This window comes from Parambassis ranga, chromosome 22 (genome assembly GCF_900634625.1).
Source record: "Parambassis ranga chromosome 22, fParRan2.1, whole genome shotgun sequence".
Lineage (NCBI taxonomy): Eukaryota > Metazoa > Chordata > Actinopteri > Ambassidae > Parambassis > Parambassis ranga.
This window is the reverse complement of record NC_041042.1, coordinates 11,015,901-11,039,499: the sequence shown is the minus strand read 5'-3', so window position 1 is coordinate 11,039,499 and position 23,599 is coordinate 11,015,901. Positions and strand designations below refer to the sequence as shown.

The 23,599-nt window shown below is 40.1% G+C and overlaps 4 protein-coding genes across 4 annotated transcripts; 1 reads left to right on the top strand and 3 right to left on the bottom strand.

Moving 5' to 3' along the window:
• Window positions 1–1,068: 1,068 nt before the first annotated feature.
• On the bottom strand, window positions 1,069–7,138 carry gnmt (glycine N-methyltransferase). The gene is made up of 6 exons (XM_028395803.1): window positions 6,763–7,138; window positions 4,937–5,064; window positions 4,705–4,818; window positions 4,353–4,495; window positions 2,062–2,183; window positions 1,069–1,867 (listed from the first exon to the last, which is right to left on the bottom strand). The coding sequence occupies exons 1-6, from the start codon at window positions 6,969–6,971 to the stop codon at window positions 1,696–1,698; spliced, it is 888 nt and encodes a 295-aa protein (XP_028251604.1). The 5' UTR covers window positions 6,972–7,138; the 3' UTR covers window positions 1,069–1,695.
• Window positions 7,139–9,211: 2,073 nt separating this feature from the next.
• On the bottom strand, window positions 9,212–10,784 carry LOC114428117 (endosialin-like). Its single transcript, XM_028396455.1, has one exon. It carries the CDS (start codon window positions 10,745–10,747, stop codon window positions 9,590–9,592), a length of 1,158 nt encoding a protein of 385 aa, XP_028252256.1. The 5' UTR covers window positions 10,748–10,784; the 3' UTR covers window positions 9,212–9,589.
• Window positions 10,785–11,352: 568 nt separating this feature from the next.
• On the bottom strand, window positions 11,353–13,220 carry cd93 (CD93 molecule). The gene has a single exon (XM_028396454.1). The coding sequence runs from the start codon at window positions 13,083–13,085 to the stop codon at window positions 11,373–11,375; it is 1,713 nt and encodes a 570-aa protein (XP_028252255.1). The 5' UTR covers window positions 13,086–13,220; the 3' UTR covers window positions 11,353–11,372.
• A 4,409-nt stretch (window positions 13,221–17,629) lies between these two features.
• On the top strand, window positions 17,630–23,316 carry LOC114427540 (calpain-1 catalytic subunit-like). The gene is made up of 22 exons (XM_028395657.1): window positions 17,630–17,724; window positions 18,057–18,311; window positions 18,495–18,564; window positions 18,649–18,767; window positions 18,974–19,107; window positions 19,194–19,368; window positions 19,495–19,569; window positions 19,666–19,751; window positions 20,042–20,116; window positions 20,192–20,352; window positions 20,505–20,662; window positions 20,782–20,793; window positions 20,881–21,089; window positions 21,199–21,235; window positions 21,315–21,383; window positions 21,818–21,875; window positions 21,984–22,045; window positions 22,185–22,253; window positions 22,345–22,423; window positions 22,726–22,842; window positions 22,964–23,016; window positions 23,092–23,316. Exons 2-22 carry the CDS (start codon window positions 18,075–18,077, stop codon window positions 23,116–23,118), a joined length of 2,082 nt encoding a protein of 693 aa, XP_028251458.1. The 5' UTR covers window positions 17,630–17,724; window positions 18,057–18,074; the 3' UTR covers window positions 23,119–23,316.
• Window positions 23,317–23,599: the final 283 nt, after the last annotated feature.

The window sequence follows — 23,599 nt, the reverse complement described above, 5'->3', positions numbered from 1 at the left end:
AAGTACTCACAGTCTGTTTTTATAAACACAACTCAGCTGCTTCTCCTGTCACCAGATCGTAACTGATAAAACATCATTTAACTCAAACACCAGCACAGCACGTACACAACAGAGCGCTTATTTCAAACATTTTTATTTCATGCAAAAGAATTTCAATAATCATATAGTCGAACTTTATAAAATGTTTTACACATTTTCTTAAAAGAGGCAACATAAGACTGCTGACATAATTTTATCTCAGTATTTACTCAAACATTCAGCCATTCTGTTAATTGCAAACTTGTGTACCGCACATTTTGTTCTACATTTGAATGCACCATGAGGTCCTGTTTAAGCAAACAGCAGACACAGTCGTGGAGCTCATTTCTCATTCAAGAGAAAATGACATTTTGCATTTGCTTTTGAAGCAAAATGTTTTTGGAGCTGAATAATATAACCAAAAAAATGATTCTTCCGTTGAGTTCCTCTCATTTGGGTTTACTCTGTTACTGCACCCTGCAGCAACAGTGAAGGACATTCAAATTCAAGTTTTCCTTCTTTTTAAACAAATTTAAAGATGAAGGAAGCATCTTTGGTTGGTTGTAATAATTGTATTTAATAAAACTTTATGTTAAACCCGGCTTATTGCCACGTGTTGTTCTTTTTCTCACACAATGATTCGGTTTGTGTTGCCTACTATAAGTTGTCTGATTCTCGTTGCTGGCCAGTTGTATTTATGGCATTCCTCAACATTTCAAGGCTGTCTGTTGGTTTAGACAAAGTAAATTAACTGAAAAATACAAAAAGAAAAAAACAGCTCAGCAAAACAAAGTCTGGATTACTACAGTCTGCCTGTTTACATATGAAAATCTTCAACAAGATTGTTTGTTCCCTAGCTTTAGAGAGGTCAGAGGTCATTTAGCTCTGGAGCTGACAGGGATCAGGTGGTCGAGGACATTTTAAGGCAGAGCACTCTTGATCTGAGTAAGCAGACTTCCTGTTTCATCCCATGTTCTGAGCCAAACAGGAAGCAGAACCTTTTAAAAGACTAGCTGCTCTCTGGGCTTATTTAAATTATGCAGGATTTCCTCTGAACAGAATCAAAATAAAAAAAATATCAGGCTACTGAATAACTATGTAGACTGCTGTCTCGGAGCAACTGTCAATGATTTGCTTCAACCTAAAGAACGGCAGTAGGCCACAAGTGGATCCGTTTTTTCCAGTTTGAAAAACACATAGACTATGATAATTAAAGCCACAGATACTCCATCTGTGTTTTTAAGACCCATGTGATTAACTTAAAACTAATGTACAGCACCATTTCAAAAACATTTGTGTGGTTATGAAAGGCATGAAACCAGGACAGCACAGAGCACATCAGGAAAACCACCAGATCTGGGCAAAATAGTGGTCCTATACATTATGAATATATCTTTATAAAAGAAAAATTGTAAAAAAACAAAAACTATGTTATCATCAATTGTGATCATGTGTACCTCAAATATTTTATAGTTCAATGTATTAAAATTATAAATGAAACATTGCTGCTATGCTTGCCTATGCTTGTGTACTGTACTCGGCCACTGCAGGGTCCTAAAATCTTTTAAAAACATATTCAAAGAGAATTTTTACCCAAATCTGGAAGATTGTGAGAGCGATCTGAGACTTACAGACACAGACGGTTATTTTGTGTGTGTAGGTATGAAGGCAGTTCTCTCAGCCTGTCTTCTTACACACGTGAATGAAGTAGCACGGGGCTTCGGTCTGGCCTGGCACATATGTCTTGAAATCTCCGTACACGCTGTGCTCCATTTTGCCATAGAAGGCCTCCTTCAGTAAACCTTTGAAGCTCTCCAGGCAGTGAGGATAGTAAGACAGGCGGAATTTACTGGACAACAGAGAACAGATGCGGGTTAGATGTTAGATGGTGTGGGCTGTATGACGTTTAGTTTTGTTATTATGGGTGGATGTTATCCATTAGTCTTAACTATAGGACAATGTTTTACCGGGAGTTTATAAAACACCCCAGACTGTGAGAATAAATGCACAAATGTCACGTAAGCATCTGAAGACAGAAGCTACCTGACTTCAGGGAGATTCTGATAGGTGGCCTGTGGCACATGGATGGTGTAGTCCAGAGTGATCATATGTGGCTTACTGTTGACCCACAGCACAGAGGTGGAGATGTCTTGAGTTAGGTCGCTCTGTAACACACACACACAAACATAAATGACTTTTAGGTAATGTGACAGAGATTAGAGGTGAGTGAACCAAAACACGAGGTATCTACATTGGTCTGGTTTCCAGCAGTGCTGGTGCAGCAGCAGACTGTTGGATTACAAAGGCATCAGAAGTGGATTTCGCTCTAACGTGCGACTGTTGACTTGGAATTTATGTTTAGGCCTTCCAGCTGGATAGCTCCTGCTTTGGCTGGATTAAAGAATAGGGAACTTGTTTTTGAGGAAAATAACTTAAAACAAATATGGCTCACTGCAGTGGGCACCTGCTGTTGTGTCTCAATTATATTTGAGCTTCTGCCAGACTACATAGGGAAATGTAGGTCTGGTTGTTTACTTGAAAAGGCTGAACCAAAAGTGTGGGTAGGTAAAAGAAGAATTGTGTTGTGCACAGCTGATGTTAACTTGTGATTTTAGTCACATTTCTTCATTTTGCCAAAGGGCTTTTTACTCTGAATTTCTGGTTCATTCTTCAGCCAACAATTTCATGCACATTTCCTTCTGTTTTTCTGCACCAGTTTCAGTGAAAATCTCACAATATCCGGCAGGCTCTGCATAGAGATTTAGGACTTAAAATCAGCTGCTGCTAGGGATGGCATAAATAATCCATTCATAAACAATACTGTCTGACTCCATACTTTTTACAAAGCAGATTGTGAGGAAAGTTAAGATTAAAAAGAGGCTCCTGTGTGCCATTCAGAGCGCCTTATTCCTCTTTGAATTTATCTCAGGCAATACAAAAACAATGAGTTTCACTTTTCTACGAGACTCACTCTAAACTGAATCCTACATCATTGTATAGGCTGAAAAAAAATTCTAGAAATACAATTAAGACAACTACTAATATAAAAGAATAACACTTAAGTGCCTCAGGGAGGTATGAAAATCTATTTAAATCCCTAAACATCAACTGGCTTTCCATCTAGCCCATTAAATATGACTGATTTACAGGATTAGCCTAGTTAGGATGGGCCAGGGTGGGATTGAACCACCAACCTCACAGTTGGAGATCAGACAGGTGGATTAAGGGAGATATATTCCCTCAGCTAAATTTCTTCATGTTCTCTGCGACATCACTCTCACCCAGGTGTGGTAAGAAAATAGCAGCCCCACAAAAGCTTGACAGCCTCACAAAAATGAAGCCTAAATATCACAATCGCCCCCTAGTGGCTTGCCGCTGTACAGGTAACAAATCTATGGGAAAATGTATCAAACTATAATATATTACATTATATGTATTTGCATCTGGCCCTCATAGTGTCTGCCAAGAACAATTCTGGCCATTGGACAACTGTAGTTGATGACCCCTGCTCTAAATGGGCATAGTATCTCAAGCATCACTTGAGCTACAGCAGTGGTCCCCAACCACCGGGCCGGGGACCGGTACCGGTCCGTGGGTCATTTGGTACCGGGCCGCACAGAAAGACTGAGCAAAACATATATTTTTCATTATCTGAGTCTGAAAGCTGTTTCATTTATAAATCGATCACATTCATCCGCTTGTGCCTTTAAGCACCTGCCCAGACGCTTGTCTCGGTCACGGGATACGGCCCCAAAATTAAGCCCACAAGCAGCAAAAATAAATAAAAAACAAACGTCTTTGGAGAGCTTCTTCGGAAAGGGGAAAAGGCCTAACGAGGAGACAGAAGAAGAGGAGCCTACCCCTTCAAAGAAAAAGAAACCCGCATTTAAAAGACTATATCAGGAGTCCTATTTAAAATACGGATTTATTGCAACAGGTGATTCTCACACACCAAGTCCGCTCTGAGTGATATGTGGCGACAGACTCGCAAATGAGGCAACGAAGCCTTCAAAACTGCGAGACCGAGCACCCTGCATTAAAAGACAAGCCATGGAAGAAAACATGAACAAGAACGACTGAAGCAATTAATGACGGCCAAAACAAAATTACGGAGTGGACTGGACATAAGAAACACACTTCGGGTGTCATGTCTCCCATTATCCCCAGATGGGACCGCCTCATTGCTGAGAAAGCTCAAAGGCTCCCACTAATTAAGCATAAGAGTAAGTTGTCTCTTTATGCACTTTTTTTTCTGTGCCGGTCCGTGAAAGTATTGTTTTACATGATACCGGTCCGTGGTGCAAAAAAGGTTGGGGACCGCTGAGCTACAGTACCTTGTAGTAGATGTTTTTGCCTTGCGGCGCCCGTCCAGTCTCCAGTATGTAGTCATAGTTGCGGTGGTCGATGATGAGGATCCCACCTGGCCTGACCATACTGGCAATGTTCTGAAGGGCCAACTTCTGGTCACTTTGGTCCCCTACAAGGAACAGCAGGATTGTCCAGAATTTACTATGAACGACATACTTTGAAAACAGACCTGCTTTCTAGGTGTCTTTAAAGGAATTTAGAGTTTAAATAATTTAGAATTTGCTTATATAAACAAATCATGGGATAATTGGTGGTTTTCACTCGCTTAGTCAGTTGTTGAAGTAAGTTTGGGGTCCCATTTTGTTATCCTTCAAGTACCTTTAAAGTCTGGTAAATGAGCAAACGAGTTGCCGAGGCAGATGACAGCATCAAACCCCGGTCCTGGTTTTTGAATGTCTTCTGCTAATGTCAGCCAGTTGGCCTCTTCAATCACTGAGAAAAGAAACAACCAGAGAAGAATCAGAAGTGCAAGAGAGTTTATATACCACAGTGATCAAAGTGTTTTAAACAATTAAACATGACAATTATTTTAAAAAGAAATATGTCTTACCCCATTGGTCGAAAGCAGGCTCTTTTCTTCTCTCCCATCTGGCCTTCAAGGCATACTTGAGCATTTTGTCACTGGCATCTACGCTCACCATATTAAACCCCTCCTCCACCAGCATAATGGAGTCAACCCTGCAAAGCAAAAAATTCAAGTGTTCTCTGAGTACAGAAAGCGACCATCTGACCTCACATACCCTGCTGGTAAGATTCTGATGAGCTACACAAGGGAAACAGACAGGTGTTTTTCATGGGTAGATAACCTCTGTAACCAGCCATCCAACACACAGGGACAGACACACTGCAATCATTAACAAAAACTAGGTAACTGTAGGATAATATGCAACAGCAAAAAGTAAACACCTAGACAAACATCACCTATGAGAGAACTAATTAGGAGGCCTCACACTTCATGTTAACGCTGCACTTCTGGTTCACCTGAAACATACATCTTAAGGCTGCACAAAAAAAGAGAAGGAAGTCTCTATGACCTGCAGCTTCTTGTGTAAGTTGAAGAAGAGCTGGAAAGCTCGGCACCACAGGCACACACCGCCAAAAATAGAGACCCATTTGTAATTTTATTCCACTGTGAATGTGTTTACGTCGCCTCAGATGACCACGCTACTGAGGAACACCCCTACTATGGAATGGGGTCAAAGCCAGTGTCTGCTGCTTGACTTCATACTTGTACTTTGTTGGACATGGAGATTTACAGTGTCTCTAATATGTGCATGACTTAGTATTGACCTAAAGACGTATTATCTGTAACATTTATCAGCAACAAGAAATCAGTTGTACTAAACTGAATGAACAAATAAATTATAAAATAAATGACATTGCATAATTTCTGTATAATAGCAATAACTGAAGTCAACAGAGGGGCCAGGCAGACAGGTTACAGTCATGTTGTTGCTTCAGTTCAGCAAATGGCCTTGCAGCTGCCCCTTCCACAGATAGACTATCAGGGGAGGTAAACAGACTGCAGGGTACCAGTCAAAACTCCCTGTGACCACCCAAGGCCAGCTCACCAAACACATATTCATCTTCCTGATGTCACCACAGCTAATGTCAGCTTTCTTACTTTGAACATGAAATCACATTTAATCAACATGTGTAAACTCACAGTGTCAGTCCCAGACCACTGCTGGAGGCTGGAAGTTGCACAGACGCTGGTGCAACTCTGCACTTTCATTCATCATTCTGTGGCCTAATCCGGATTTTGTCCAGTGTTTAAAGGGTCAGCAAGTTGAAATTCCACGAAAGTCAAACTAGCCTGATTATCCTAGGAGACTCTCTAACTTATTAATTATGAAACAAAACAGGCAATTATACCAATACTGTTACATAAAGGATTATCTGAACATGACTAAATCTTATATTATTTTTTTTGATTAGCCCGTAACTCTAAGAAGCACAAAAATGGTGGAAAATAATTCACTTCTTGCACAATGAGATTGCTTTGATCCTTCTCTACTTGCACAATGGTCACACCTCAGAAACCTGAAAGGCAGAGCCCAGTTTAGATCAGCACGTTTTATCAATCTATCGTGCCAGTAGGAGTAGATTTCACTTTAGATTTAAGAATAGTATCATATTACATGAAAGTATGATCCCTCTGAAACACCAAAAAGTATTTTTGGTTATAGGAACAAGGGCGAATCAAAGATTTTAGTTTAGTTTCATATTTTAATAACTAGTATAAAAAATAGGCTTAGTTTGGTTGCGTTTGCTGATATCCGAGTGTATGTATATCGTGAGGGGAATTCGATGAGCCACAGCTGAGCCACCTTTAAAACGTGCGAAGGCAAAAGTGCTGAGTCGGCCTAACATTACCCTGTTCCGCAGGCTACGTCGAGCACTTTCCGCACTCCATGCTCTTTCAGTAGAGACACCACCCAGCTTTTGTACTCCTGCGTCCTACTCCGCGTGTCTCCGATGTACAGCTGCCAGACTTTCGCTGCTTTGCCGTCGGCGTACTGGTCAGGAAGACCCTCGGCGGCCACACCGAGAGACCGGGTCCTAAACACACTGTCGACCGACATAATGCTGCTAATTTGAACCTTCCAGAGTGTCTTCACTTAGCTAACACAGCTAACAGATACTGTTCAGCTAACAGGTCGTGTTAAACGTTTGTGAAAACAGCTACTTCTTCTCTGACTGGAATTCTCTCCACATGCTAGCCCAGATTTTGGTTGTTATTATTTATATGAGCAAGCAAGGGTACAAACTTTAACCCAATAGAGCGCCACGGTGGGCTGCCGCCTACTTTCTGATTGGATGACGTGACTTGAGCCCGCCCCCTTGCTGTATTTACGTTTGCTGCGTCGCTGACGTCAATGTGAATGTGTATTTTCCCCTCTAGTTTACCTTGCAGGTTGACTTTCAGAACTATATTATCATACATATTACCCACACCGATATGTACTGATCAAATACTCGAGATATTATAATTCATTTAAACCAGAGACCGGTAGATATGTTGAAACGGGTAGATTTTATTCAACCTACTTGAAAACACCGCTGCCCGTCAGGCTTTACTCAGGATATAATACACCCAGAGTTAAATGTGGCGCAGAGGCCTCATCGCCTCAAAAAATTTCATCATTCATGATTTCATCATGCAAACTGATTTTCTACTAATCACAATACATGTTATAGTTAGCAAAATAACAATTCTCAATTGTGTTTTATTTATGCAACAGTAACATTATTGCACAGTGTTAATCTGAAATGATTGAAGTTATTCAACTATTTAAAGACCAATATAATGAACTAGCTTAATTCTTATACAAATTTGAAAAACAATAGCAGTCAAAACCAATAATGCAATACTCTGGGGGAAAACTGCACAATTTGTTCTCTAGATGTTGTCTGCCACATATGCAAAGACACATTATTTCCCTATTTCCCTTTTTTTGCTTCTCCTTTCAAACCAGTGAACTCCTCATGCTTTGATTGGCTGATTAAAATCACAGGGGCACAGAGGGGAGGTTATGTTAGTTAGAACCAGTGTTATCCAGGTTAGGTTTGTAAAACCCAGTCTTATCAACACTGTACTACTATTTCACAGTTTGCTCTGTCTTAATCTCTCTGTCTCTGACACACACACACACACAAACACTCACAGTGTTTTCTAAGAGAGCATACACAAAGGTCACACAGCAGCCTGCAACAGTGAAGTCCATGTACAGGCTGTTAAAACAGGCTTGTCAGTTTGTCTATGTCAGGCGTTTACAGAGTGAAGCAAGCAAACTAAACGCCCAGGCTTACAGTCATTTACAAATCCAACTGTGGATTAATATTACTACAGCGCAGAGCTGGTTTTTCCTTAAGGAGACCAACCTAATCACCTGACCTGAATCCATTTTAATACTCATTTTTTTGTGCTAACAGAAGACTAAATCCAGGGTGAAAATGCAACGCTGCAAGGAGTACAGACCTGGGCATATTATCATCAACAGCAGTCAGATTTATGTTGCACACAACCAATAATGTTATAGAAGATATGTATAGTCTTTGTTCATTCACAGACTCTTTCAGGGGTGACAGCATTACTGTTTTACAGCAGTATTATCTTCTGTTTCTTTTCTGGGGGAGCAGAGGAAATTTATATTTAGACCAATGTAATAAACCAGATAAGAGGCAGCCTCAGTCCTGAGTAAGTTCCTCCCACAGCTTGAAGAGATCACTGGTTCTTTATTCGTGGGAGCTTAGTATGCGTCATCCCACAGTGGACAATTATGTTGTCCAAATAATCCAAATACTAATAAATATAAGTAAAATATCTCAATGTAACTTATTACTGCAGCTATAGGAAACCCTATAATATAGCGATAAAACACTTGTTTCCTTCAGTATGTTATTTTCAAAAATATCTGCACATGCTGGGAAAAGTCCACAGAAAAGAGATCAAAAAACACGAGGAGGATGGTACAATAGACCTGGTTCAGAATGACCTGGTTGTCGTTTCTTCCAAAGTCCATAATAATTGTGGCTGATATTTCCAACTATAAAAATGTTAGAAATAGTTCATTTTTTGGGGCTATAACTAATTATCTTTGAACAAATTTTGAGTTAATTCTGTGAAAATACTCATTCACTTGCAGAACGTTTATGTCTGTCATCAGCTTATCAAGTGTCAGTGTTAATAAACCAGATTTTTTTATAAATAAAATAAATATGTGCTGTTGTGTGTGCTTTCCCCACTTTTCTGCAGTTTGATCATCAGGACAGTAGATGGCAATAGACGAGAGAGAATAATGGGAACAACAGCATACAGAGGTCAATGGGTACATTCAGACTTTAATTTCAGAGCACAAGACAGAAATCACCACAAAATGACACATAAAATCACTTCACGGAGTCTCAAAATTCAATTCTAGCAGTTTTATATTCAAACTCACAAACAGTCAAATGTCTGTCCAGAAAACATAAAAATGTATTCTGTCATTGGTTAAATAATAACAACAAATAAAGTATTGTTTTGTATGTATTGCACAAAACTGGAAAAACACAACATTTTCTGCATGATCTCTCACCTGTCATCAGTTTAGTCACTGATAAAGGAACAACCAGCCTACAAATGTTCTCTGAATAGTAATAATATAAAATGATAAAAAGCACATGAAGCGGCACAGGATACACACACCTCAGTCACTGTTTAACACCTGATGTTGTCACTGGGAGCAGCAGCAGCAGTAGACTGTTGATTTGGACTTTGTTCTCTGCGCCTCTGACGCTTCACAACAAAAAGTCTAATAAGAAATATAAACACCACCACAACTACAACAACAACAATCCAGATCCAGAGAAAAACCCCCTCAGGTGCAGAGGAGACCTTCTGTGTGCTATTATCAGCTGTTTTAACAAATCCCTCAGCAGGAGTTGGTATGACCAAACCCTCACTGTCCTCTGCCTTAACGCATTTGTATTTATCTTTAAGCACAAATCCTTCTTGACAGGAGCACACGAAACCTCCGAAAGTGTTCTTACATTCTTGATCACATTCACCCATGTCACATTCATTTATGTCCTCACAAGTCTTTTCTGTCAACAGAAAGCCATTAGGACAATGGCATGAATTTTCAGTGTCTCTGTCACACATCGCGGGACATTTCTCTTGGGCACAGTGCAGCACGCACTGCCTCAGGTCTCTGCTGTCTGGCATGTATCCACTGGAACAGGAGCATGTGTAGCCTCCCTTTACATCTGTGCATATGTGTTCACAAGGACCGGTTGAACAACCTTTAGAGCTTTGGTATACCACTGGATCTGACAATTCTTGTGCCTGACATGCATCTTTGTGTTTTGTCTTGCATAGAAACCCATCAATTTTCTCTGAGCACAGTCTTTCTGTCCACTTTCGATTGTTTGAAAGCGACACACAGTGTGGAGAGCAGAGTATGACGCTGTTCTTCCAGGTGCTAAAGGATGGAGGGAAGCTCCTGTCCTTGTGAGCAGAGGTCCACTCATAGCCCCTCAGTGGAGCCGAGAGGTTACTGCAAGTGCCAGTTGGTAAACGCAGTCCTATCCAGAAGTTTCCAGATAATCCTTGACTCAAAATTTCAATGATGTTCTCATCAGTGTCTGACTGAAATATCAGAAGGTCTCCATTCCTGTCATGGCATGCTTCTTGAGCTGTTTGAAAATCCACTCTGTCCTGGTTAACAGTTACACAGTCACTTCCAGCACAAAAAGGCCTACAGATGCCAGTCTGCTTTATCCCAAACCCTCGTCTGATATACAACACAAAGATCATCAAAACAGTCACTGTCTTTACCTTCAATGGCACAAACACTGCCAGCTGCGAGCAGGCCATGTTGTCGTGTGTGCAGAAGAGAGTTAAAATGTCAACGGAGGACTTCAGAGTCTGTGGCTACCTACTCCGGAAACAGGAATCCCTCAGGAGCAGAACCAGGAAGGAAGTGAGATAAAGTTAGACTTCTGTTTTTTTCCAGAGAGAAAGAATTTTTTTTAACATCCCTACATAAATATATATGTACTAATATGCACGGGTTATGATGTACTAAGATTAGATTTTTTTAATGTACACAGATTTTATTTACATTATACACATTTACAGCAGCACATCAGTACATACATGTACACAAGTACACATGAAAGGTATTCCATGCCTTTTTCATTTTTTTATGCTCCATTTTGGGTGGACATCAGCCAGCTACAGCAATTGTGTGCTACTCCTTGTAGTTTTTTTTACTGTAATTTTTAATCTATGTCTGCCCTGTGGTATCAAAAGGTAAATGTACATTTCCACATTTGACTTCATCTTACACATATTTGCACTTAGAAACCATATTTCAACATTTTCTGATATGTATTTTCATGATAACAGCAAACCCAAACCTAACCAAAACGTTGCATAAGCATAAATTACATAAATAAACATGTTAATAAATTGGTACAGTCTCTCTGTCCCAATCACGTCATAGGTCATCAGTCAAGATGGACTCATATAGTTTCTCTAAACGTGGATCCAAACCAGAAGACACCCAACAGTAGCCATCTGCAGTGGTGTTTTTCTTGGCCTCTTTTTTGGTGCGACTGCATCGATATAGTGCAATAAATAAAGTCACTGCCACCAACAGGAGCAGAGGGATGACTGAACCAAGGACACAGATTATCACCCTTGAGTTCACTGTGTTGGCAACATTTGAAACCAAAGATGCGTTACTGTTATGACCGTTTGTGTTGTTTACTAGGTCTGGTAGTGGTGCGTCAGTGTGTGGGGACTGGTGCTGGAGCTCCACTGTGGTTCGGGTTAAAGACTCAGTGAAGTCTTCAAGTGTGTCCTTCTCTAACGATGTAGCTGATTGGCTGGTCACATGCGGAGCATAAGTTGATCCATCAATGTCCGGAAAGAAGCCTTCTGGGTAGGTACACAAGAAGCTGCCCATAGTATTGACGCATATGAAGTCATCAAAACAGGTATTACTGATACATTCATTGATGTCCTCACATGAGAGGCCATCTTTGGACAAAGTGAAGCCCTCATTGCAGTAACAGGAGAAGGATCCCAAATTGTTCAAGCAGCCATGCTCACATCTCGATTGCATGCACTCATCCACACCCCTGCATTTGCCGTCAGTCATTTCATAACCATCTTTACACACACATGTGTAACTGCCATGTGTATTTACACACACATCGTCATTACAGGCCTGTGACTGGCACTCATCAATGTCAGAGCAGTTGCGCTGGTTTTCATTCAGCTCAAACCCAGCTGGACATTTGCAAAAATATCCTGACACCCCCATTACACACTGATGCTCACAGGTGTCAGGACCGCACATGTTTTTTATCCTGCATGAGAATCCGTCCTTCCCCAGATCAAAACCTTTCTTGCAAAAACACTGAACGTTGTCTCCGTCCTGCTGGCACAAGTGTTCACACCCGCCATTGTTGAGTTCACAGTTTTGATTTCCTATTTTGCAAAAGGGGCCAGGATTAGTCCAGCTGTAGGTATCATCCAACTCCATGCACACTGAGTAGTATGACTGCTCGTCACTGCACAAAATATTGGCATATGTTGCGAGTGGCAATAACTTCATTTCACCTTTTTGTGGCTCTTTTGAAAAGGGTGGTGTGTATGTTATTTCCCCAGGGCCCAGCAGAATCAAAGGGTTGCACATCCCTTTAAAAGAAAACTTACATACATAATAACCTCTTTGTTTACAAGGTACAGTTGTCCACTTCATCCGATTCGGTCCTGGTGAAGTGTAATCAACCATCACACATCTCTCAGATGTACATGTGAGGACAGGGTCTTTTTTCCAGTTGGAGTAGTGGGAGCCTTCCTCTCCAGATACCCATTTAAAGCCTTTGAGAGCCTTGTTAGGTAGCACACAGTCCTGCTTGTGCAGTTTTAATCCAATCCAAAATGTCAGCACATTGTCCTGATGTGGTGTTTGGGACAGCGAGAGCAGCGAGAGTAGCACATCCTCTTCTTGTCTGTCTCTGACTGTCATCAGATAACCTCCATTGTCCTCACAGTTCTGTTTGGCCCTTCCAAATGTTACCTTCTCCATATGTAGGGTGAGGCAGGCTTTAGAAGTGCACAGCGTCTCATGTTCAACTCCTGACAAACCGTCAAAGCTGTGGATGAGCTGCAGTAGAAAGATCCACAACATAATTGCCATAGAGATCAACAAATTAGCTGATATCCAGAGGGTCCCCGGGAGTTTGAAGGTAAAATGAGACCAACATGTGGTTCATTCGTAGCCAAAGAACAAGTGGCACGGGTCTCAAACTAACATTCATGCTCCAGTATCCTGTTTGGGAACAAACTAAAGGCGGAAATTGTGTTTAGCAGCAGTTATGGGCTCTTTCTTTCTCCCCCGCTGACCAGTTCCGTTTTGAAATAGAAAACAATGAAGTGTTTTGACTGGTTCTCCAGATGTCTCCGGCCAGAGTAGGCCTCAGGCATTTAGCAGACTCCCTTAATTGTGGTGCCTCACAATGCATAAACATGCAGGGGTCAGAGTCAGAGGAACATGTTGCCATTACAAATGGATGCTGTGGACAGACACACAATACCTGCAACAGGGAAAGAACCATTGACCTTTGCTCGCCTGTAGCCAAGAAGAGTACAGCTGACCTTCACTTTGTTATTTATAGTTGTAATGTTATTATCTTATATGCTAATCTGTTCCTATATAGACATAGAATGGTTTGAATGTTGTTTTTGTATGTAGGCAAAAACACACTCCTTTGGGGTACAAGATAAGGTTTTGTGTTCACTAAACCATACACCATGTAAAAACAAGGATGTGTACTTTGTCTTCACATGACTCCCTTTATGATAGTGTTACCTTCTCACCTGTGTGTTTAAGGATGGATGTACTGTACCAAGGACATTCGTGTGAATCCAGACATTTCCTGCATTTGTTTAAAAATGCAGGAAATGTCCTAACTACAATCACTGGAAGTCACACACTCCTCCACCCAGTGGGCTCATACAGGCTGTTAAACAGTGTCTACTTCAAATAGATCCTCCCATAGATATCTAAGATGTTGTCCCTACTGTATGTCCACACGTCCACAGTGTCAGCATTTTTTGTAATTTAAGCCCTACAGCTCAGTCTCACTGGAGCCAAATCAAGCAATAAAAAAGATGAATGTTGTTAGTACTGTATTGTGGTTTTCAACTGTTAAAACTCATCAGACTCAGGTTTGACTTCCTCCAGTGACAGTGTGTCTTGATATGAAACCTGCATGGCTTGATTGAAAGCTCCTTTGTTCTACAACTTCTACTTTATGATGTATGTAGTAATTAACCTTTTAGAACATGTGCCAGGTTCAACAATAGACTGAGATTTATGCACCAGAGAACCAGCCTGCCTTCCAAATAAGCCTTGAGCTAATCAGGCCAAAACATTTTGGGTGCATGAGAATTAAAAACTTACATGAAATCAGGTTTTACCTTTCATGTTGATCCTGTCATTAAATCTTTATTGCCCTTTAGGTAGACTCAATGCATGTCTATAAAGTTTATCACCCAGATAATACTCTTTGAAGGCAGGATATGGTCTGTCCCTAATTACAGGAAACAGCAGTAGTAAAGAGAGACCGCCTTTTGAATCGATGATCAGTGCATACAGCCCTCTACTGGCTTGAATGACAATGCTTTGCATGGATAAGAGAAAAGGATCAGCATGTAGCCACAAATTGCATTTAGACATGTCTATACCTACTTTAAAAGTCTGTGTACTACTCTTTTTTGGCATTTTGATTGAGCTTCACAGGGATTTTATTGGCCACAGTCAGTGCCAGGTTGCATAACATCACTGAGGGCATGAGTCCAATGTCAATCAGTAAAATTAAATTTGGCAATTTTACAGCTTGATTCCTTTATCCAGAGGAATCCTGGAAACATTTGATCTGGTGACAGTTCCTTGGAGCAGTAACAGATTTCTCTTTTTTTTTGTACTGTATGTCAACCTCAGGTATCCTCCCTGAGGATGGGAGTGAGGTATCCTACCAAATAGGACTTTCTACAGAAGCCCACTATAGTGTGTTAAATCTTTAATCATAATAAAGATGTGAAGAAGTGAACTAGCTAGTCCAAACTGGGTGGGGGTGCGCTCAGGGTACCATACAGGCTAGTACTGCCTCTTCCTGTCATTGTTTGGATGGTTGTGCAATCTGCTGCAGGTCCCTCATTAGTATCACCTTGCTTCATTACTCTTTCCTCCCATAGTTTATTGTCTGTGTGTTCCCCTCTCTCAGGCCTTGTTGTTGACAAGTAGCCTAAACTTTCCACAGAGAAAACAAACATTAGCGTGAGTGCTCTGTTAGTGTGGTTCATTTGGAAAAGGTGAACACTGCAGCAAGTAGACTGTGTCCCACATCAACAGGAAGTCTCAGCCTGCTTGAGAACAGAGTGGGGTGCATAAAAAAAATCACATGACTTGGCAACATGAGACAAAACAAAGCAGAAAAACAGGCATTGTAGCTGCAGGACACTGGAAAGGTACATGAAGTAAATACAGAAAGAAGGCAAAAATAAAGAGACAGGTGAAATGCCATGAGGGGTGCTTTAGGAGCCAGACCCACACCTGCAAGTCACATATGCAGCAAGACAAACCATGGCTCACAAAAACACACAGTGGCTTTATGTATATATGCTTGGAGATATACAGGAGCACAGTATTTAAGAATTAAATATTCAATATTATATAATATTCATATTCTGAGATGAAGTCAACACACAAATAGAGCTGTCAAACAGTTTTTGGCACTGACAGTGCACACAACTGTTTCGTGAGAAGTGATGCATCTACACCCTTTATTATGTTGGCAGATTAACATTAAAAAAGTGCCTAAGGTGCTGTTTGTGATATGAAGAGAAATGACACCTGACACCTTAACAAGAACCTGCACTTCTCAAGAAGTAGAGGGCTCAACAAATTGAAGCTGTCTGTCAATATCTGGCATGGCTGACCCTGGTAACAGGCAGAAAATGCCTCAGTTCCCACATGTTCTCCTCTAATTTCTTTTTAGACTCACACTCATTAGAGTCCAGAGTAGATGCATGACTGGAGACTTCATCATGCTTATAGCTGTAGCCCTGATCACACACAAGGCTCCCCGTCACACAGCAAAAACTCCTGGAGCATGTTGCAGATTCTTTTGTTTCTCACTACAATACACCCTCCTTTTAATTCAATAACAGTTAATTCATGATAATGTTTTCTGACCTTTAAAAATGTAAAATGTAAAAATGTAAAATAACAGCTTTGTTTTCTTTCTGGGAGTGCATGCAGGGCTCTAATCGCTCTGAAAATGATCAGAGGGTGCAGTGTTTGATTTGGCTGTGAAACGTGTCAATAAATGTATCATTCATTAAAGAAACTAAGCAAGTATTTGCGCTGCAACATTGTGCATGCGCATAGCAGTTTGAAACTAATCATGACTAATTACATTTTGTTTGCAAGGTGTAAAACTTTGTGTCACACTCCCAATATGCAATACATTAAGCGATCTCAGGTACATGTGGTACAGCACATAAACTGTTACACCATCAGTAAACAGAAAGTAGAACAAACACGGCCCGACAAGAAAAACATCACATTTGAATATTATAACATGCAATCTCCTTAACAGATTTTTATAATACACGTACATATTTTGAATAATACATGTAAAGATTACATTTTTAATGTCTTTTTTTAACCATTCTGTTGTGTGAAAATCTGCTTTTAAACACTGCACATACTAACTGTATGTCCAAGTTTCTCTAGAGACAATCTTAAATGTAACAGGTGCTATATAAATATCATTGAATTAAATTGAATTGAATTGAATTGAATTGCAGGCATGTTGAGGCCTCGCTCTACTGAACCCTCCAGGCAGGAACATACAGCAAATATCACTGAGCATGTGTGTCTGGTGCAGCCTGTTTATACAGCATTTCTCATGAAGTGCAGGTTCAAGCAGGTTCAACAGTTAAATGATTCTACAGAAAGAACGGCCAGATGATAAGCTTACAAGTGTTAAGCTTGGAGCACCTAAATAAGATGAACATTTCACTCTAGGCCCCGTTCACACTGGAGAAAGTCAATCCAGCTAGAGTAGGATTAAATCTGGATAGCCTTTAAGCTGGATACGATCAGACCTATTTTCAAATCTAGAGAATCTAAAGAATATGCATGACCATTTCATTATGAGTTCACCTATGCTGTCATTCAGAAGGTGGTTCCTAAGAAGGCTAAGAAATGAAGTCGCTGCATACATAGGAAACACTGCAGTGTTTCCTATGTATGCAGGCTCTGTGTATGTAAGGCTCTCAAAGTGTTTACAGCCCTGTACAAACACCTCTTCAAATGTGTATGGATAATTTCCCGATGACCATCAGCTGTGGAGGGTTCATGGGGAAAAAACACAGCTGAAGATCTAAAATGAAAAATTCTGCAGAAACATACTTCATCCAATCAATTATTTCCCCCCTAAACTAGTTTTGCAATACATATCACTGTGTGCAATAAAACCCATTTCTTCAGAAAAAGCTTTTCTAGTTACTGTTGATGTTTTGTTGATTGTAGGCTGAGATTAACGTGCTGCCTTAGAAACGTGTCAGTTGTCAGTTGTCTTTCCTCTTTACAGAGAAACAGACAAAACGTGGTGGAGCTTGTCCAAAGATTATTTACTTATGTATGTGAAAACATTGCACCAACCCTATTGGCTTGAGATGTACGGTCATTATATAAGCAGTGAGCCCGCTTACTCTCACCTGTTTATCCATCCTCCCTCCACTGAACTGCACATTTTGCCAGTGAGGTAAGATCATATTCTAAGACTGAAGGTTTGCACACTGTTTTATTTTATTTGATAATATGTGCTCACGGTATTATTTTGGCTACATTTCTCTGTCCAAATTTACTGAACCCCGTTGTACATTATATATTTTATATCTTGTTTTTGTATTAGTACCTTATTGTGCTTATTCTTATACTATGCTCTTCTTTCAAAATGGGACCTGAGGTCTAATTTCGTTCCATACACGTGTAAATGTGAGCTGGTATGATGATAAAAGTTCCTTGAATCCTTTATTTAGAACAGGAATTTTTATATTATAGCAATTTATAAAAGTGTATCATTCTTGTGAACAGTGCCTAAACCCTGGAACAATGCCTCCTCCTGGTGTGTGTCTGAACATCATGGGGGCTCGTTACAAGCAAGATGGCTATGGGAGCTTGAACAACCCGGAGAAGTTTTTAAACCAAGACTTCCAGCAGCTGAAACAGACGTTTGTCATCAGAGGATTGCGCTACATCGACGACATGTTCCCCCCTGACATGAGCTCCATCGGCCAAGGCATACTGAGTCCCTCTGACCTGGCCCGAGTGGAGTGGCTAAGACCAGCAGTGAGTGTTGACATGATGTCTAATGTCATGCAACTGAGAAATAATACTTATAAATATGTGATAGTTCCAGACCCTGTACAGATTCAAAAACATTTGAAAATTCCAGATTTTTAATCTAATCTGGATAAAGGTTTGCTGTAAATCTGGTCTTTTACAAAGTTGAACTGCTTCTCTTTTCCTCAGAACATTGCCTGTAATCCATCCTTTATACTTGATGGGTTCTCCAGGTTTGACTTTGGTCAGGGAATGCTTGGTAAGAGCCTTTCTACACTCATGAATATTCTTCTGTTGTGCAGACCTGATTTCTGTGTAACTCAGTAAATATTTTTTCAAACAGGTAACTGCTGGTTCCTGGCATCTATCGGCTCTCTGACCTTCCAGAATAATGTCTTTGGGCAAGTCGTCCCACTTGAACAGACATTTGACCAGGACTACTGTGGAATGTTTCACTTCAGGGTAACTAACCATACATTATATCAGGTCATTTTCACTGATGACAGACTGATGTAAAACTTTCTGTAATGCTGAGCTGAGTTTTTGACAGTGCACGGCAGGTTTTCCTGTTTTTGTCTCTCTGCTGTGTTGTATGTGAAGCAATAATTAATTAGGTGTAGCAAAGTCAGCATGAACTGATATGCTACTTTTATTTTTAAACTCTTCAGTTCTGGAGATTTGGGAGGTGGGTTGATGTGGTCATTGACGATAAGCTGCCTACAATCAATGGCAAACTTATATTTGTCCACTCTAAAGACCCAAATGAGTTCTGGCCTGCTTTGCTGGAGAAAGCCTACGCCAAGTGAGTAAATAGAAGGTTATCACTTCACAAGTTTGGTCTTATCTCTGTGGAATCTATAAGGGATATATCATCTCTACTTTGGTCAGGGTTTGTGGTTCATACACTGATATGACTGCTGGGACTCCCGCGGAGGCTATGATGGACTTCACCGGCGGTGTCCACATGTGTGTCGAGCTGTCTCAGCCCCCTTCAGATCTGTGGGAGCTGATGTGCAGAGCTGGAAGGTCAAGCACTCTGATGAGCTGTGGTACAAAACAGGGGGTAAGTACATATATAGCTCCACACTAATTTACTATAAACAAATAAAAGAGATGATATAAAAATGATTTTTTCTCTCATGGAGAGGTGATTCATTGCATCCAAATTATGCATGTTTTTGGTTTATAGGAGACATCTGCTAACACGGTGCTGCCGAATGGATTGGTCCAAGGCCATGCCTACACTGTGACAGGTGTAAAACAGGTGCGGGATCGCAGTAGTATAATAATAAATCTGAACTTTTAATTTGAAATACGAGATGAACGTGTGATATAAGGATACATTCTTTGGTGATGTCAGGCGATGAGCCGGGGGGACTATGTAAACCTGGTACGTTTGTGGAACCCCTGGGGCAAAGGAGAATGGTGTGGAGACTGGAGTGACCAGTAAGATCAACACGTGTTCATAGTGACATGAATTCTTTAAAATCTATTGTTGCAGAAACATTGATTTTTTTTTTGCAGGATAAGCTAGTGAAAATCTGAAAGGTTCACAGTGACATAAATTTAACACAAATATAATCTGTAAAAATACTGGTCGCTAATCTGCAAGTTGTCAGGTTTTTTCAACCAATTAAAATGTCACTCTCCAATATTTACAACAGTTCTGCATGTATGCATCTCTGCATATTTAGAACTAAGGATAACATGCTGTCTAATGTCTAATGTCTTCAAAGGTCACCTCTGTGGCAGACTGTGAGCCCCCATGACCGGGAACAGTGTCTGTCAGTGGCTGATGATGGAGAGTTTTGGTGAGCAAATGTAGTTTATGGTATCATTTTTCACATCCACAAACCCATTTATCAAAATGTACCTGATTTCACCAGGATGACCCTGAAGGACTTCTGTGAATTCTACACAGACATTGACATCTGTGGTCTGTGTCCAGACTTCCTCGACGGAGAGTCCTCTACTCAGTGGAAGACCTCCATGTATGAGGGCCGATGGGTTGCGGGGACCACTGCTGGAGGCTGCTTGAACAACAAAGGTATTCAGTTTATAAATACTGTTTGTTGTAGCTTAAACTGAAATGCTGTTTAAAAATTTGACAAAAACAGAACTACAACTTGTCATCAGCACATTCACTCTTATCAAACCAGGTAAATTAAAGTTTCCCTCTCTATCTCTCTCTCTCTTTAGACAGTTTCTGGACTAATCCACAGTTTCGAGTCAAGGTACGTGGAGAATATTCAACACAGGAAGGTGCTAAAAACATGCTGGTGTCTCTCATGCAAAAGCCTGACAAAAGGAACAGACGACTGGTCCAAAACCTCCACATTGGATTCTCTATATTTGAGGTGCATATTTTTTTTCATTTTGACTAAACATAAACATCTTAAAGTACAGTAAACTTATAATAATTTGATTTCTTTTTGTCTCCAACATGACAAAAAAATGTCCTTTCATTTCCTTTAAGGTGACGGAACAAGTAAGAAACAGTTTTATCCCAGCACACACATACTGCAGCACATGTTTAATGGTTTAAAATAACTGAAATATCTTTGTATAATTTCAGTATAAGACTCAGAGTGGGAAGTTCCCACCCACCTTCTTCAACACCCACACGCCTGTGGCTCAGACTAAAACCTACTTAAATGCACGTGAAGTGATAGAGTTTTTCACGCTGAAGTCTGGTGAATACCTGATTGTTCCGTCCACCTTCAGACCCAATGACACCGCCTCCTTCCTCCTCACCATCCACTCCAAGGAAGACATCAACTGCTAGTATGCTCACACACGCTGTCTGAGACACAACAGTACAAAACACAGTAAAACACAGTCTAAAACATGTATATGCAGGAATAAAAGATTATCCACATTATTATATCCACAGTGAGAATTCTGGTGACTACAGCGAGTCAGCTGAAACGGTGGGTAATGCATAATGTTATATTATTAAGTATTATTTTTGCAGCTCTTATATTTATTAATGCTGCTATGAATTCCCAGGTCAAGCGGATCAAGAATACATGTGAAGATGAAAATAAGAAAACTTTCTTCCGCCAATACTCCGACAAGGTGAGTTTTCAGTTTTCACCTTTAGGAGTACTCACAATGTTACACTAATATTCAGATTATACGTTTTTTACAGATTGTACAGACAGTTCAGAATCAGAATTACTTTATTTATCCCCGAGGGGAAATTCTTTTTTGTTACAGACAAATAGAAATCAAAGATAAATTGAAATATGAAATTGAAATATATAATAAATATCTAAATACCTAGATAGCATTTAAATCCCTGAGTTGTATCTAAAGAACATATTTACTATTGTATAAAAACCTTTACATAGTATAGAGCATGACATGAATGTACCAGTATGAATGTACAGTGTCTGAGTGACTGTTACAGTTCAGTGCTAACTATATGAGTGAGACAGGGGGTGCTGATGTATGGAACACACCAAACAAATAGGTGGTGTTTTTTTTTAACACAGTTCTATCATTTGCAGTATGAAGAAGTGGATGCTGAGCAGCTCCAGATGGTTCTAAATGAACGCATCCTGAAAGGTTTGTACTGTAAAAACAAACAAGCTGCAGCATCAGAGCTCAGTAATTATTACACTGAAAACGCTGTGTTGCTGTTATCAAACTGATGGTTGTTTTTTTTGAATGAAGGGGACTTGAAATCTGGAGGCTTCACCATCGATGCCTGCCGCAGCATGGTGGCTCTGATGGATGTATCCTGCTGAAATTCACAATACAACTCACTTTCCATCTATTATAAGTACTGCACATATAAGCAAACCTTGCTGCTCATTTGCTGATGCAAAGGTCACACTAAGATGCATGTGGTACCTTAATGTTTATGAAAAAAAGACGTCGATCACAGGCAAACTGAACAGTGAGGAATTTGTCCGTTTATGGAACAAGGTCGTTGCATACAAGGTAAACACTCTCTTTATTACATTTGCATCTGAGCACAGATATGAAATATTTTTTTTCTGATGCCATGTTTTCTTCTGTTTTTTTTCTTCAGGACATTTTCTTCCTGACTGATGTTTCAAAAACAGGAACGCTGTCACTGACCGAGCTGAGAAATGCCTTCATAGCTTCAGGTAGATCTGCTTACACTTCATTATGTATAGAGCCAGTTAGTCTGCAGCTGGGAGGTCTTTGCTGCTGCTGTCCCTGTCTTGGATTTTTGTTTATGCACATGCAGTCATTGAAAAAGGTCAGAAATGATCCTGATTAAACATCTAATATAATACGCTGAATTAGTTGAAAAAAACTCAACTCAAGTGAGCACACACATGAGTGCAGCTTTGTATGTGTGTAGAGAGTTCACATTAAAAATGTACTTTTGAGTTGTTTACCAATCACCTCTCTCTCTCTCTCTCTCTCTCTCTGTGTTGGTCAGGACTGAGGATCAGTGATGACATGTTGAACCTGATGGCTCTGCGTTACGGAGCCTCCTCTGGACACATGACACTGGAGAGCTTCATCAGTCTCATCCTTCGCTTGGAATGCATGTACAGTAAGTGATATGATGATACTAACACGTAGCATAAACATTCAGTTAGATAGTAAGAATCTAATTGTTGTCCAGCTTCTACCATGTGTTAAGGATTACTTTGTTACTGTGTGTGTCTCAATAGAGATCTTCAAACAGCTGTCCGATGGAAAATCCATGAATCTCCAACAATCAGAGGTAAAATCAGAGGATGGTTGTTTTTTTATTAATGTTTACTCTGCATTATTAAGCTGTCCCTCTGTTTATTTCCAGTGGATGTATGTTTCAATGTACACCTAACCAGGGATGATGGGCACACCTTTGACCTGGAAACAAAGGAGAAGATGTGTTTTCTTATTTGTCAAACAATGCTGTGAACAAATCATCACATCTTTGTAAACATACTGTCTATGTGGAATCTTCTTATTGAATACTGTACAAACACATTTTAGTGACTGACAATGCCATGTAGGGTTTATAAAGAGGGTTTTATTAAAACCCCCCCCCCAAAAAAACAATAAAAAACTACCCATCTGAGTAACTCAGGCCTGTACATCCTTCTGTTTCACCCACATCTAAGATAAAAACCAAAGATGAAACAGAAGAAGTATCTCTTCCACAGCAACATTCTGGACTGAATGACCTTCATGTCTTAATATAATAATGAAGAGAAGATGACAGGAGAAAATCAAACAATGCCACACCTGTGGCTAAAATAAAATAAACAAAAACATGAGAGTGTTTTTAGATTTTATTTTTTAATTACATTTTATGTTTTCTT

Coding starts and splice junctions, on each gene's coding strand:
- gnmt (XM_028395803.1), bottom strand. CDS start 6,971: ATGTCGGTCGACAGTGTGTTTAGGACCCGGTCTCTCGGTGTGGCCGCC. Junction 4,819..4,936: donor GCCTGCTTTCGACCAATGGG/GTAAGACATATT, acceptor TTCTTTTCTCAG/TGATTGAAGAGGCCAACTGG. Junction 4,496..4,704: donor TCATTTACCAGACTTTAAAG/GTACTTGAAGGA, acceptor TGTTCCTTGTAG/GGGACCAAAGTGACCAGAAG.
- LOC114428117 (XM_028396455.1), bottom strand. CDS start 10,747: ATGGCCTGCTCGCAGCTGGCAGTGTTTGTGCCATTGAAGGTAAAGACA.
- cd93 (XM_028396454.1), bottom strand. CDS start 13,085: ATGGCAATTATGTTGTGGATCTTTCTACTGCAGCTCATCCACAGCTTT.
- LOC114427540 (XM_028395657.1), top strand. CDS start 18,075: ATGCCTCCTCCTGGTGTGTGTCTGAACATCATGGGGGCTCGTTACAAG. Junction 19,108..19,193: donor CTGGAGAAAGCCTACGCCAA/GTGAGTAAATAG, acceptor TACTTTGGTCAG/GGTTTGTGGTTCATACACTG. Junction 21,876..21,983: donor AAATGAACGCATCCTGAAAG/GTTTGTACTGTA, acceptor TTTTGAATGAAG/GGGACTTGAAATCTGGAGGC.